General features: G+C 41.5%; 1 protein-coding gene across 1 annotated transcript; it reads left to right on the top strand.

The window, feature by feature from the left end:
* The first annotated feature begins 214 nt into the window (after positions 1–214).
* uspl1 (ubiquitin specific peptidase like 1) lies at positions 215–14,918 on the top strand. The gene is made up of 9 exons (XM_041953055.1): positions 215–350; positions 1,421–1,577; positions 2,304–2,426; positions 2,573–3,545; positions 5,869–5,979; positions 9,854–9,983; positions 10,771–10,896; positions 11,157–11,317; positions 12,334–14,918. Exons 2-9 carry the CDS (start codon positions 1,452–1,454, stop codon positions 14,172–14,174), a joined length of 3,591 nt encoding a protein of 1,196 aa, XP_041808989.1. The 5' UTR covers positions 215–350; positions 1,421–1,451; the 3' UTR covers positions 14,175–14,918.
* Positions 14,919–14,983: the final 65 nt, after the last annotated feature.

Here is a 14,983-nt window from a genome sequence, read left to right as displayed (position 1 = left end):
ACGGAGAAAGTTCTTTTAACGCGCTCGTGTGCTCGCACTGATTAGCACTGATTTCTTGAGCAGTGCCAGACAAACCAACAGTGCCTACATGAACAATAATTTGAGCACAGGATACTGCAGTTCTTTTGAACTACCAAGTGGGGGCCAGCGGAACCAATGTTCATCAGAGGGGGGAAGAAAAAGGACGCCGCACAACTGCCGGCGAGCGGAACAAGAACGTTTCTAATACGATCTGCAACGGGGATGCACATGGACCTTCTCCGCAGGCAGGAATTGACAAATACAGTTCTGTGTTGATGGATTTCGCCAAATTGCATTGTAATATGAAATGTAATTTAAATTTTATATTGGTACGTACATTTTTTTATTCATGAAAACTGAAAATTAGTCTCGTTAGCGACTGAAATCAGTTCCCGGGTTTAGGCTAGTATGTTAGCATGCTAGTCGCCAGGTACAGCGGTTTGATAGTTTAGTTAGTGCATGTAAGCTTTGTTAATGTTTATCTCAACAGTAAGTTAGGTTAGAATTCAAGTAAGTCAATAGGTGGGATAATAAGAGGGAAATGGGTGTTGTGTTTTCTTCTTACATAATTTTTCTCCTAACCAAATGTAGTTGAATGCAACTGATGTATTTGACTTTGGCGATGTCCCTTAATTCAGCTTTATATTTTACCCGTACAAGTCAGTGTCTTACATTATAATATGTAACGTTAATCCTAACACAAATGTTTTGTTATGTATGAGGAAGGGTTTTGGTCAGACTCACGTGCTTCAGCCCAGGTCGCACAGCACTGGGCGTCCCACGTTTGTGCCTACAGATATCTCCGGGCTAAATTTGTGTAGAGAGAAGAGAAAACTGCTTGGATCCTGTTTTATTTCCTATACTATTATGGATTATTGAAAAACTTGTTTTGGTAAATGGACTCACATGATTCTTGCAATCTTCAAATCTATATACTGCATACATGTGTATCAAAACTGTAGACAAATGTGTCCGTCGGGGCGGACAGTATGATTGAACGCTTGTAAGTTATCACATAGTTTTGATTATTGTATAATTTTCGAGAAATTCAAATGAGAAGCTCTTTCTAAATTCATGTACATTGCTAAAGTAAATCGAATACCTGACAGATTAAAGTACTTCATTACATTGATTAAAAAAAAAATCCTGTAAATCCAACATTGCAATACAGCTTTTAGCTCATTGCCTGCAATAAAACTAGTGATATTAAATTGATCACCACATAAATATTGTCACATAAGCTTCATCAGCAAATTTATATTGTTACACATGCATGAAAATCGCTGTGCACACCTTTAGGGTATCATCTAATGATGAAGTGGAGTGCATTTCCGTGTACCTTCATAACTTGTAGGCACTGAGTAACATGAACTATGTGGTGCTGTATTTTTCTCCTCAGCTCCTTTGGAGGTGAGCCAGGTTGCAGTGACATGGCAATATTTTTTGAATGGCACCGGACAGCTATGGACCAAAAGAGCAGGAGTGGTTTGCCAATGACTGGTGAAGACACTGGTTTGGGGGCTTTGGCCTCACCACTGGCGGGGTATTTGGGAAAAGTCAGTAGAGCTCTTGCTTTCCTCTCACTGTTGTCACTTGCGCAAAGCTGAATTGAATTTGAACAATACTGTGATTGGGCAGTACCAATCCAAATTCAACAAAAGAAAACCAAACAAACGGAAATCTTTGGTAGTAAAAGGCGAAAGTATTTGGTTCTGTACTAACTAGAATATGTTTTGTCTGTTTCAAAGAAAATAATGGTTCACTAGCACTGTTTATTTTTAAGTTTCATTTACTTTTACTTTACTTTTACACCTACTTGTTCTGATATAATTCCTCTTCACATGTGCCATTCAGCCTCATCAGGCTGATGCTGATGAGCAGAAATCTGTCAAAAGATCTGTAAGTCAAAATAAATAAAACCTGACAGGTACTTTCAGCACTTCCTACTTTTGCTTTTATGCTTTATATCTGCAAGGTAAATAAAACAAAACTTTACTAATTTTCTTTTGTTACTCTAAAGTACGTGTGATTGGGAGAATGAGAAAAAGAAGAAAGAAATGCTGAAATATGGCAGCAAAGATAAAAAATACTCAGTTCATCTGATGAAGGATTATTTAATGTGCTTGAATGCTGAACATTACATGTCCATCTTTGTATGTCACTTAAAACTGTTTGATATTGTAGGTTTGGATATGAAATAGTGAAACAGCTGCTTTTTTTTAGGTCTGTGGTCTTTATTAATATCACATTTGTGTGTCTTAATGTTTTGTGTTTATTTACAGGTTCAGGAAAGAGCTGCTTCGCTGGAGTATTGTCCCTGGTGTACATCAAAGGGCTTGACTTATGCTCTGCGCTCTTACCGCATCAACCTGCAAGAGTCCATCACCCTCTGCACAAACCCACAGGTAAATCCTAGTACTGTTGTGACACAAACATACACATGCAAAGGCAACTGAGCTGCATTGTTTCATGTCATCTTCTCTTTTTTTTCTTCTCTTTTTTTTTTCTCGCTAGCTGCAATGCTAACCTTTCTGTGTCCATTCCCACACAGTGCCTTTTCCCTCTGGTCAGCCGGTCCTTGGAGGATGTTTTGGCCAGCTTGCATCCTGTGGAACCCACTATTGGGAAAAAACGAAAGAATGCCGTGGCACTGGAAAGGGAAGAGTCGATTAAACCTGCACACAAACATCTGCGATTAAGTGAACTTGATTGTCTTGGCCCACAAAGTATTTCTGACACACATAGCAGCCAAGCAGAGCATGTTGCTGCAAATATTGTCAGTCATGGCCAACATGCAGCACCCAAGACAGATGGTGAAAAGGTAAATGGATACCACAGGGATTCTCCAGTTGCAGAGAAAACAGGATGGGATTCATCACAAGATGAGCATGCTGTACTGGACAATGAACCAAACCATGCTGCATGTGTGGATGGATTTGTCCCTCCTACATGCTCAGTCTCAGCTGGACATCTGCACTGCTCATCAGATGCCCTGTCGACAGCTGATGGAGTTGTGTCTGCATGCTCTCCTCCCTGCGGTGCTCTTGGTATATCAGAGGTAGAGGATGACTTCAGGCAGGTGAAAAGTCCTCCTGAAGCACTGAACAGAAGCTGCAGTCGGGGCTCCAGTCAGTCCTTTTCCCCAGATGAGAGCATTCGTTCAACTGAAATCGATACTCGATCGCCTCAGCACAACGAGCAAATAGCAAGGACGGGACAGAAATCACTGGCTGCAGATGTCACCATATGTAAGGACAGACAAGGCATTAAATCAGAAACCGAGGATTTGTCCTCTACAGCAATAACAGAGTCGGAGGTGCTTGTACCTGTTCCGAATCGGCTTTTCTGGAGGAACAGCAAAAACCTGTGCTGGCTGGACTCACTACTTGTTGCTTTGGTAAACTGTAAAAACTTGAGGAAGTGTCAACCTAAAGATGAGCATCAGCAGAGGTCCATCTGGCGGCTGATGAAAGCATATGAAGACATTTGTGCTGCCATCCAAGTCCATCAACAGCCTGGCAGAGGTAAGTTAAACAGTCTACAGACTTGTTGAACTGTGTATGGTTTTTATGTTTTGTAGTGTTGTGTTAAAAATTAAGTAATATGAAATGTACTCTTTGCTTCTGTTGTTTGTAAAAATTCACAAATCTCCTAGTGTCACTTAAAGAGTTGAGCCACCTGTTTTTCCTCACTTTCTGTACTTCCAGTGGTATCCAGCTATGCAGATTGTTTTTCAGTTGCCCGGAGCCCTGTTCTTCATACGTGGATAGCTGATTTAGCTTGAGTTGATGGGTGATGACACACAAAAAAGCTTGATTAAACTGCATCTGCAGCTTTTGTCTAAGCAACAAGACTTTAAATAGTGGGCTATGATTTCACAATGCAGAAAACACGAGTGGAATCGTAGATTTTTAACATTTTTAATAATTAATAGAAATGACATGAACTGTAAAATGTAAAACAATGTAGAAATTGCTGAAATGTGGATGCAGTTTACAAAAATATGTGTGTTCTCAACCATGACAAGCGTTTTTTCACACAAAACCTAAGCTGAATGAACAGAAACAAAATATGCTGCTATGTTTTGGTGTCTCAGACAGACACACGCATGCACACACACACACAGTCACCACAGAGAGAGAGGCAGCATGCTTGGAAGAGCTCATCACTTCAACAAATTGTCAGAAGTGCAGCCACATCAGTAGATGTAAGACGCAAGTTTATTGAAGACTTCCTGGCTGTATGTGTGGAGTCAGGTATTTTGTTGGGAAAAAGTGAAATAGCTACGTCCGTTTCTGGACAAACATTGTAAACAAGGAGGAGTGTTGCCAGAGCGTGAGTGCAACCTTCCATCAGACCCACTTACCCTGTGTGTTCGAGCTGCATATGGAGGCTGTCCTGCAGAAGATCCATTCAATAAAAAAACAGTGATGTGTTACATCAAATTAAACAGTATTCATTACATTTTGAATATTTTCTCATTGAGTTGTTGAAATTGGATTCATCCACGACACTCTTTCTATGCTTAAATCTTAAAACACACAATTCCAAAAAAAATAAAATGGACCCCACTTGAGTGCTGGACTGAACGGCACAGATATTGGATCTGCTGCCGTAACACCAATTAAACCCAAAGCTGCAAAATTGCAAGCTTATTAACAGCTAGTTGGATCCTGACCTTGATGTTTTGGTACGAATGACTGCTTTTCTTAGAGGGCTGATGATTTTAGGTGAGACGGTGTATATTCTTGAGAAACCCTTTGTATTATTGTGAATTTATGAATTATAATATTAATTGTGATTTTTCACACCAATGTATTATGCATTGATATATGATAAAATACACAAAAAGTAGACTGGTACCCTAACAAAGAACCAACCCTGAAGACAAAGACATTATCTCAGTAGAACTTTCTGTTGGAAACAGAAAACACATTACGTTTGACTGCGACATGATGACAGTAACATCATAACTACTGACTGTTCACATGGATGAAAACAATTAACAGTGACATCACAGACAGTCATAACCACATTCATTCAAGTTATGTAATACAACTATATTAGAGGGGGAACATTGTGGAGCACACTGTAGAACAAAATAGCACTGGAACATGCATAACACGAACCTTATGTACATGACTCGTTGCCCCAACGCCCTACCTTATGTGACTGTAACCACGTGACCAGCACTCAGCCAGTCAAATGATTGCTTGTCATGTTTTCAACTTTCTCATTTAGCCTTTATTTTAAAATAAGAGAGCAGTGTTACTTCACCCAGGATCAACAAATTGATTCTCAAACTGCTTTTAAAGACCCAAATCAGATGGATTAGAATTCACAGGCTAATCAGAGCCTGATAATGGCCTGACAGTCTGGATTAGTTAACCTACTTTTGGTAAAAACAGGGCTCGGTTTTTAAGATATCCGTCCCTGAGATTTTTTTCTGCAACCTCAGTATGATGGAGGTGAATTGAACTTGTTGTTTGTGCTCCTAAAAACATTGAAATGTTACATTAGAAAAACACAACTGCAATATAACTTACCTCCATTGTGTTGGGATGGCAGCAGATGTTCGAGAGGTGGGCAAATCAAAACCTGGTTACGTCAAACTAAAAGTCGGCATTGCTTGATACCACAAGTATTAATTGAGAAAACGGTATTCTGTTTATTTGTTTGCATGAAACCAATTGTGTTGCCATATGACTGTAAATACAGTACTTCTGTCAGTGACAAGTTGCAGATCCTTTTGTGTAAAAAGCATTTTAATGAATAATATTTGAATTTCCATAAGAGAATGCAATGCTTCTATGTGCTGTTGACTTATCTGAAATTGTCTCTGTCTAGATGGCGTTGTGAGGGTGCCAAATTGTGTGCTGCAAAAGGCCAATGCTGACCTACAGAGTCTCAGGATGTCAGTCTTCAAACTACTGCAGCCCAAGCTGCATTGCAAACTTGGTAAGTGCAGACACTTAGGACATACCCTGCATCAACCTAAAACTAAAATGAATTCAGTTTGAGAAAGAAAAATGTTTTCTCAGTTTGCATCTGTTTCCATTGACCCACAGTACCAAGATGTAGTTCAAGACTTTTAAGCTGGTGCAGGTTTTTGCATTCATCAGAAATGTATCAGCATTATACAGATTCAGGCTAGTGGAAGCCAGATAGTAGTGTTCAGGAGATGATACTACTGCTCAGAATTAAACAGAGGTGGAAAAAGTACCAGAATATCATACTCAAGTAAGTCAGTTAAAACATACTCTTGAGTTAACGTTACTGCATTATAGTTTTTAAAGCGTTGGTGGGTGGGACGGTTGTGGTATCTGCTGATATATTATGGCAATGTTCAATTTAAGAACACCTTTAGGCTGCAATTACACGATATGTCAACCCAACAACACAAAAGTCAAAGTCAGCTTTATTGTCAATTCTGCAGTATGTACAGGACAAACAGAGAATCGAAATTGCTCTTCAACCCTTTGTGACAGGACATATATTAAAAAAAAAGAGATAAATAAAAACTGTACAATCTAAATAAAAACTGTACAAACTAAGTAAGTAAAAACTTTACAATCTAAATAAAAACTGTACAAACTAAGTAAAAAAACTGTGCAGTCTAAACAATGAAACATTGAGAATGTAATAGTGCAAATGTAAACACTAGCAGAACAACATCACAACACCGAGCTCTGATCCCCAAATACACTACAAAATCCATTTCTATAGAAAGATCGTGCATCTTTTGCATACCACAGATTATCAATCATAAATGTACAATGGAAACAAATGAGAGAGCGATGGACATCGCTGTGGATGCAACAAGCAATATTAGGCAACAGAAGTGAAATAAGTAAACAATGTCGCCAAAGCAAACAGATGTATGAGCAAATATACTCCACAGCGGCTGCAGCCACAAACACACATTTAAAGCAAAGAGAGCTGCACAGTTTTTACACATGGTGTAGAACACACGCACACACACACACACACCGCTATGTTGCTAGGCGACACAGTGGTAGTTGATGTCTCTGCAGTCGTAGAACTCACCTGTCTGAATGTCATTCTCTGAGTGAAGTCTTCAACAATCTGCTCTTGGTTCAACTTATTGACCATTCTCAAGTTCATATCAGAACCGGTCTACTCAGCCTCTCTGTCCCATCATAACCAGTCCACCTCTCTGTCCCATCATAACCAGTCCACCTCTATGTTCCGTTGCGCTTCTCAAAGGTTTCAAACATTTTAAGCTGAATGAGGCTCTGCAGACACAACTGTGACAGAAATTGTGGAGAAACAACATAATATCACTGAAGGAAGAAGTTCCTCAGCAGCATAACAAACATAGAAGCCACAGCTGCAGGATCCACCATGGGCATGTTAGCATTTAGCCAAAGCCAGCGTGCCCTTATAGGTCATGCAGTGTCTTGGTGCTATTTCATTTGTGTAACTTAGCGTGCTAACCAAGTCATGCATTGAATCTGTAAATGATTAAAGTAGACACCGCATCTTTTAAACTGTGCCTGCCAAGGTACAATAATGCTAACCCTTAACCCTTAATGACATCATCCTTAAATTTGGTACATTATTGTGCACCGTTGTACTGTTCACAAACCACTAGGCCTGACGAGACTGCACCCAACACCCCCCGCACTGGGCCAGTGAACGTACACATTCAACATGTATATTTCCCACAGTGTCAGCTAAACGCACAGTGTGTCCTGTCTGTACATGGAGCTTTATGGAGCTCTGCCCTCCTGCAGCCGCAGACACACCTGCAGCTTTAGACAGACAGACAGGTGAACAAACACAGCAGCAACTTCTTCTCTACTGCAGCCACTGCTTTGGCTCCTTTGATTTGCACTATTCACACAAGGTTTATCAGGACTTCTTCATGTGACTTTTGTTTTTACTCTGTAACAGATACAAATTTAGCCATGAACAATACCACGTGATTAAAAGGGGCGTAACAAAAAGTAAAATGACCTATTTTAAAAAGTACACAAAGAACAGTTTTGTTGCAGTAATGATAATAAATTAAATAGTTCTAACCCTGCAAATGAGTTCTGAATGATTTTAGAAATGCATTTTGAAAGGTTACATGTCACACCTTTATTTGCAAGTTTATTCGCGAGTTTTACCACAAAGGTTTGGCAGTGCGCCTGTTGTCTGCCAGCCGCTGCATGCTAGTCAGCTTAGCCCAGTTAGCCCGGTTATTCAAGCTCGTGAAGTGTTTCTGGCTCATAGTATCAAACACAACTGGCAGACCAAAGTTGGAGGATCCTTCTATGACATCCACTGTACGGGAGCACTAAGGCTTCCTGATGAGTTACAGCCAAAATGGACAGAGATTAGTGTCCAACTGTACGGCAACATTGTTAGCGCAAGTTGGTATGTCTGTGGAAACACTTAAAACACGTCCTTAGTGACAGCATCACCTGAATGTGTCGATTAGCGTAATGAGACTAAAACAGAGTGGAAGGCGGTTCCCTCCCTGCAGAGTGTTCAGGCAGCCTCTCACTGCAGATTCAGACCAAAGCAATAACTAATGCTGTACGTGAGTTTATCGCTGCGGGTATGCAAACGCATGTCATCATAGAGAATACAGAATTAAAGCATATGGTAAAAGTACATGAGGCGCACTACTGCGTGCCTTCACGTGTCCATTTTAGTCCGTCTGTTGTGCTGCCCTGTATAAATGAGCTCAGGCTGGAGTTGATGTTAAGCACTGCAGTAATTACCGACAGACCCTTACGATGCAGCAGCACTGACATTTGTTTTTTGTTTTTTCTTATTGATAATGTGACAGTATTTGAGTGCCTGAACTGTGAGGGTAACAATTATGACCACTGGGCCACTGTTTTTTTTTGTTTTTTTTCTATTACAAGAATATTATTTTCTACAATTTTGTCGACTGAACCGTGTCCTCCAAAACCAAGTTATACACCGAGCTGAGAATTCTGTGTTCGCTCTTCATGTTAAGACTTCTTTTAAATAGTATTTTTGAAGCCACCAGCACTGTTAGGAAACAAGTGTCAGATCAGGAACCGTGTGCAAACCGTGTCAAGCCGCTGTGAGGAAAGGAGAGATGTCTGAGCAAATATTTTTCAAACTCAACAACACAAAGCTCCCAGGCCCCTCAAGCCTTCGGTTCATGAATATTAGATTACATATAACCTAATGCCACTTTTTTGAGAGATTACAGTGACAAAAAAGAAGTATTTAAAGGAGTAGTCTGTCTGGTTTGGTAAAGTTTCTTCTGCAAAATGAACTCGCATAGCTTTTGCACCATGTAAATAAGGTTCTGTGCAAGATCCTTGCGGGCTAAAGTGCTTAAATGTTTTGTTTTTTCCACTCTTCATGTATTGTGCTTCTTAACATTTGCCATCTCACTTGCTGTTGTACTGAGTCATGAGTCCCTGTTTAGTAACCAAAGCAAGAGTTAATCTTAATGTTTCAAAGCAACCATTATCATGTGATAATCACAGAAAGTGACAAGTCTGGACGTGCAAACCTCAGATTTAGCTTGGCTTGTTGCTGCCGAAACTTTACATTATATGAAAGGGGTAAAGCTTTGTTCATGGTTGTCACTCTTTGCAAACTGAAAATAGAGAGGGAGACAGGGGTAGCAATGCAGACGCAGTTAAGACACAGGCATAAGAGGCATGCTATTCATTTTCAGGTCTGCTGACACATGTCATCTCTAAAATCCAGCCCACATCTCATCCACAAATTAAATTCTTTAAAATTACCTGGAAATGGAGAGTGGAACCGCAGCTTCTGTCAGTACTCGTCCCGATGACGGGGCTCTAACTGCTGCATGTTTGTGCTTTTTCAGGCCAGAGGGAAACTCCGGTGTTTGCCTTGCCGCTTCTGCTTACCATGGACTCCTGTGTGGAGCCTCTCTTCCAGTCGACCTTTAACTGGGAGTTCAAGTGCAACGAATGCAAAAGTGCCTCACAAGAAAGGTAGGGAACGCAATACGTGATAAAATACTCCACGCTGTACTCGAATCACTGAAGCATGTCGTCTTTTGGAAACTTGCTTTAGAGATGGAAAGCACAGAGAAAGTAATTGTGGGGAAAGCAATCATGTTGGGAACAACTACATCGCTCATGATTGCAATTGAATGAGGTCCCACTCTGCCTCAGGTTTGTTTGTGGAGAGAAAAGGAAGTATATAAAGTAATGAGTCATTGAAGACAAGTTGGTATAAATTCCTTCTAATAAGTTTTTCCCCCCTTTAATCTCTGAACACATTGCCTCATTTATCCACAAGTGACTGTGAACAGTGGATTGTTGATTGATATCTAGTATTGGTTTAAAACTCAGTTCATTAAGTTTGGGTAATTAGCGAGATGTTTTGATGGAGGAAAAAACATGTCCTCTGATGCCATTTAGGAGGTTTTGTCTGTAGTTTTTGACTGGTAGTCGAAATATTCTCTTCAGGGTAATAGTACGTGTTCATTTTTTGGTCTTATGATTTAAGTCAGTTGTCATCCTTTGATGTCAATCAAGTGTACAGCCACAACTAACAGTTCTTAAAATGAGTTATTCTGTCTTTAACCTTTTCTAATACTTCAAAATGCGCATAAATATAGGTTGATGGAAGTGTGGATAACTTCTGTCTATTGGCAACAGTTGACCGCACCATGTTATTAAATGCCACCTGGGCTGCTAATTCCTCCCACCTGAGAAAAGCACTCCTCTGTCAAACTGTATAAAACCTGAATGTATTTCATGCCGGACTTTTCAGGGTTACGAAGACTCTTCCCACCTCCACAAATATCTCTCCTGACTGGCATCCACTTCACGCAGTTCACTCGGCGCCGTGCAATGTGTGCCGCAAGAAGAATCAGACGAGGACTATGGTGCTGGAGAGGTAAGAATCGAACTGTTAACATGTCTGCCTTTAATCCTCAAAGCTGTGTATTAACCGAGGCTTCACAGTGACTAGGAAAATTGGCATTCACAGCTGGATTATTGATCAAATGGAGCTTGACTTCATGTATTTTATTGGTGGGATTTTAGTCTGGATTTGCTTCAGATCAGACCACCATTTGCAAAGTAAGGTGCAGTTCAAAGTTTGGCTTCCGCCTTCACTTTTCCACACGTTGAAACCTGACTTTGTTTTTCCTTCAGAGTGCCTCCAGTGTTTGTGATGCACTTTGTGGAGGGGCTTCCTGATAATGATGTCAGAATCTACACCTTCACCTTCGAGGGGAAACGCTACTCTGTCACCACTGTCATACAGTACAAGCAGGAACTGAGGCACTTTGTCACCTGGATTTGTAATTGTGACGGTAGGTATTTTAAGGCTGATTCTTTTATGGGTTTATTACACTTTTTAACTGACATGACATGTGAGCATTATATATCTATATCTGTATCTATATATCGGCATGCTGTCATTAGTTGTATTATTTTACATGAATAACTGAAGCCAAAAGTCAGAACGTTTTTATTCTTTTTTCTCTGTATTAATCCGTAAGTTATATTTGCACTTTAAAACTACAAACTCTAAAGCTCATAGTTAAGTCACATGAAGGTTGATATTTATATTCCTCTACATTGTAGTTCGCCAGCAGCACATTCTGCTGGATAATTCATGCAGTGTCAAGACTTAGGGCTTGTTTCCTTGTCATTGATAAAGAATGCATCTGCGCTCGAGTGCAGCTCGGGCCACGTATTTCTGTCCTCGCCTGACCTGAATCCAACAGGCGTTCTTTTTTTTTATTCCCAAAGCACGACCCGGGCCCGATGCAGTTAATGTAAGTTTGTGTTACCCAGTCAGGCAGCCGCTGTTACCATGGTTACAGCTTGCCTGTTTACCCTGATCAAACAGATTCAAGACACACACGCAACGCAATGTCATCAGCGGTTATAAGTATCGTAAAGTCCGAGTCCTGTCATTGACGATTGCACCGTGTCAAGTAGGCTAGCCCAGCCAACGTGACCGAACCCAACTAGAACTTTTTTTGGTCTCAGCCATTGGGTCCTGTGGCTTGTCATATATATTCATCAGTATTTGATTATTCTTTTATTATTAGTCTACATTATGTTTTGTTCTCTTCTATGTGCTGCTGCTACCTTGGAAATGATGCTCCTGTAATTTTAATTGTAAATGCCCGTTTATTAGTCTTAGTCATGCATTTTCTTGAGCAACTATTAGTCGGAAAATTTTCATGTGATTGTTATTGGTGAAACTATGACTTTGTAGCTGAGTCTCATCCTAACAAATATGAGTATAAACATTGCCACATGTGCTGGTTTTGTTTCTGTTGTTGTAACTGTGTGTTGTGGTACCTGTTCCCTCCAGGAACATGGCTGGAATATGACGACTTGAAGTATCCTGACTGTGAGACCCATCAACAGCTTCCGATCCCAGCAGAGGAGATCCATGTTGTCTTTTGGGAGGAGGAGGAGGAGGGTAAAGAGCCTCCAGCCTGCTCTCCATCCAGCACTTTCGCAGAATCTCGCCCATCTAAAAAGGAGATGATCTCCAATCCAGGTGACAAAGCCTTGATAGTGGATGCGCTGCCGGCTCCCACTCTGGATCACTCTCTCCTCGCCTCTCACAATGACAGCGACATCGTGAGTGCACTCTCTACAGCCGAAGACCACAGCAACATCAGGGACACGACAGTCACAGCCGACTTTGATACGTCGATAGGTTCCACAACGCTGCTCGATGCATTCGAGGGCCTCTCCCATAATGACATCGTTACGCTTACTCTGGTGGAATTAAAACCAGATTCAGAAATGCAACCTGGAAACAACAATGAACAAATTCAGGATCTGAGTGTTCCCAGTGGGAATGAAATGCTTGACTCTACACCGGATAGCTCCTCTGCAGTAATAGGTAGTGAAATGCCTCCCAGTCCTGTTATTGAGCTGCCCACCACTTCCAACGCATCTGAACCCGAGGATTGCTCACCTAGTGAACTTAAACCTGTGCCTGCTGCAAGGGGAGGAAGAGGACGAGGGAGAGGGAGAGGAATTGGCAGAAGCCAAACCAGACAGATGAGTAAGAAAGCAGCCTCGTCCAAAGCTGTTCCACCAATTTCACCAGCTGCCTCTTCGGAGCCCTCCAAAGTAATCAGTAACACACCTGCGAGTGCCATTGCTTCTCCAGATAATGCACCACCTGTTGAAAGTGCACAGCAAGCCTCCCCCGTGTCCTCTACCGATACGTCGCCCTTGTCCACCAGTCAAAAAAGTCCCACAATGCTGCCAACAGTGCATCAGAATAGCTGCTGGTCCTTCCTGCTCAGTAAACACCCACTACACCAAGTTCAAAAGCCGATTGATAAACGCGCCCCCACCCCGGCCATGCAAGTAAAACCCAATCCTCCCACTCACTCTACCCCCAACCCTGTGAGGAGACAGCAGGTTCCTGCAGGACTCTTCCCTAAACCTCAGCTAAAGACAGAGGAGAGTGAGGGTCTCCCGCCAAAAGCTGCAGAAATGTACAATGCATTTGGCGCCAAGAGTTCAAGCATCTCGAGTCAGCCGCTCCAGTCCAATGCACTCCTCAGTGCCAAATCAAAGCTGTGTCCACCCATAACTTCCAACCACCAGAAGTTACTAATGAACACCACAGTGCCGTCCGGTACATCACTTCCTGTGCCGGGAGCAAAGGGGCTGCTTGAAATATCCTCCTCAAAGAGGCGCAGCAGCCAGTCCTCGAAGGTTCCTCCAGGTCTCAGCGACACTGAGGCCCTCAGGTACAAGCTGATAAAGAAGCTGAAGGCAAAGAAGAAGAAGCTCGCTAAGCTGAATGAAATGTTGAGTCATCAGGGAGGAGCCAGCCTCCAACCGGACACCACTTACCTGGGCTCTCCCAACACTGTCACCTCCAGTACCTATGATGGCTCCATCTGCGACGACTTCCTCTCAGACCTGCTCTCACCGGCAACCACAGCCAGCAACCTCTCACCGGACAGCACGGGCTTCCTCGAGATGCTCACTAACGGGCAAGATGGAGTGAACCAGTTGGAGTGCGGGCTCAGCGCGGCCGGTGCAGCGCCACAGTTGAACACTTGTATGAACGAGCCCAACACCGACAACTTCCTCGACAACTTCCTCTCGCAGGCTGTGGCTCAGAGGCCGACTGAGATGGAGACAGAGGCACTAAGCGCACTTGAACTTTTCGTCTAAGCTGTGGGGGCTAATGACATTAGCCTTGGCTTGGTATCATGAAAAAAATATGCAAAATGCACCTGTTTACACCTCATCAATCACTCAGAAGTGTTGGTCCTCAGCCTATTGCACATAAAGATGCAAGTTGTGAAAGTGGTGAAATCCCTGGGTGTATTAACTGGATGTTGCTTTTCTTTTACGTGTGCGTGTATGTGAAGTAATGCAGACAGCATGTTGTACCATGCATAACATTTGTAAGCCGCTTCTTGAACTTTTTTCTGCGAGTTTGGTATTGTGTTAAGTCTGACTACTTACTTTGAAGTTTAAATATTGTATGTCACTGGGTTGTATGAAGCTAGCATATTGACAGTCAGAGCTGTTTGTTTGCTCTGTTTCGTTGTTACTTGAAAATTCTCATTTTTTTGCGTCATTTAATAAATACTGTAAATGACTCTTGTGTTTGTTGTGCAAAATGTTGGAATTATTCTAGAATTTAAGAAAATGTTTGTGCAGTTTTGCTAAAATAATGTTCGAAGGGGAATAACAAGTTTCATTTTATAAAATATTGAAGTCCCTGTAAATGTTTTTACTCATTCCAGTACCCAATCATTTGTGTGTCACAATTAGTAATTAGATACCAATTAAAGAAAAGTTAAGGTGGCCTGAGACTGTAGCTTACTTTTTAGCTCAAGAGCAAAACTGTGCCGATTATGACATGTTGTAGCATAAAGATGAATAGAAAAATTAATTGAATTTGCAGTCTTTTTCTCTGCTCACTTAGTGTAATAGAGAAAATATGGCATCTAACAAGAGAGCATCCTAAAAAG

The sequence above is a fragment of the Chelmon rostratus genome, chromosome 14 (genome assembly GCF_017976325.1).
Source record: "Chelmon rostratus isolate fCheRos1 chromosome 14, fCheRos1.pri, whole genome shotgun sequence".
Taxonomy (NCBI): domain Eukaryota; kingdom Metazoa; phylum Chordata; class Actinopteri; order Chaetodontiformes; family Chaetodontidae; genus Chelmon; species Chelmon rostratus.
This window is presented reverse-complemented; position numbering and strand designations above follow the sequence as displayed.

Bases quoted from the DNA above. Each gene is read 5' to 3' on its own strand.
- uspl1 (XM_041953055.1), top strand. From the start codon at position 1,452: ATGGCAATATTTTTTGAATGGCACCGGACAGCTATGGACCAAAAGAGC. The intron at 2,427-2,572 runs GTAAATCCTAGT...ATTCCCACACAG, and splicing joins CCCTCTGCACAAACCCACAG to TGCCTTTTCCCTCTGGTCAG. The intron at 11,318-12,333 runs GTAGGTATTTTA...TGTTCCCTCCAG, and splicing joins CTGGATTTGTAATTGTGACG to GAACATGGCTGGAATATGAC.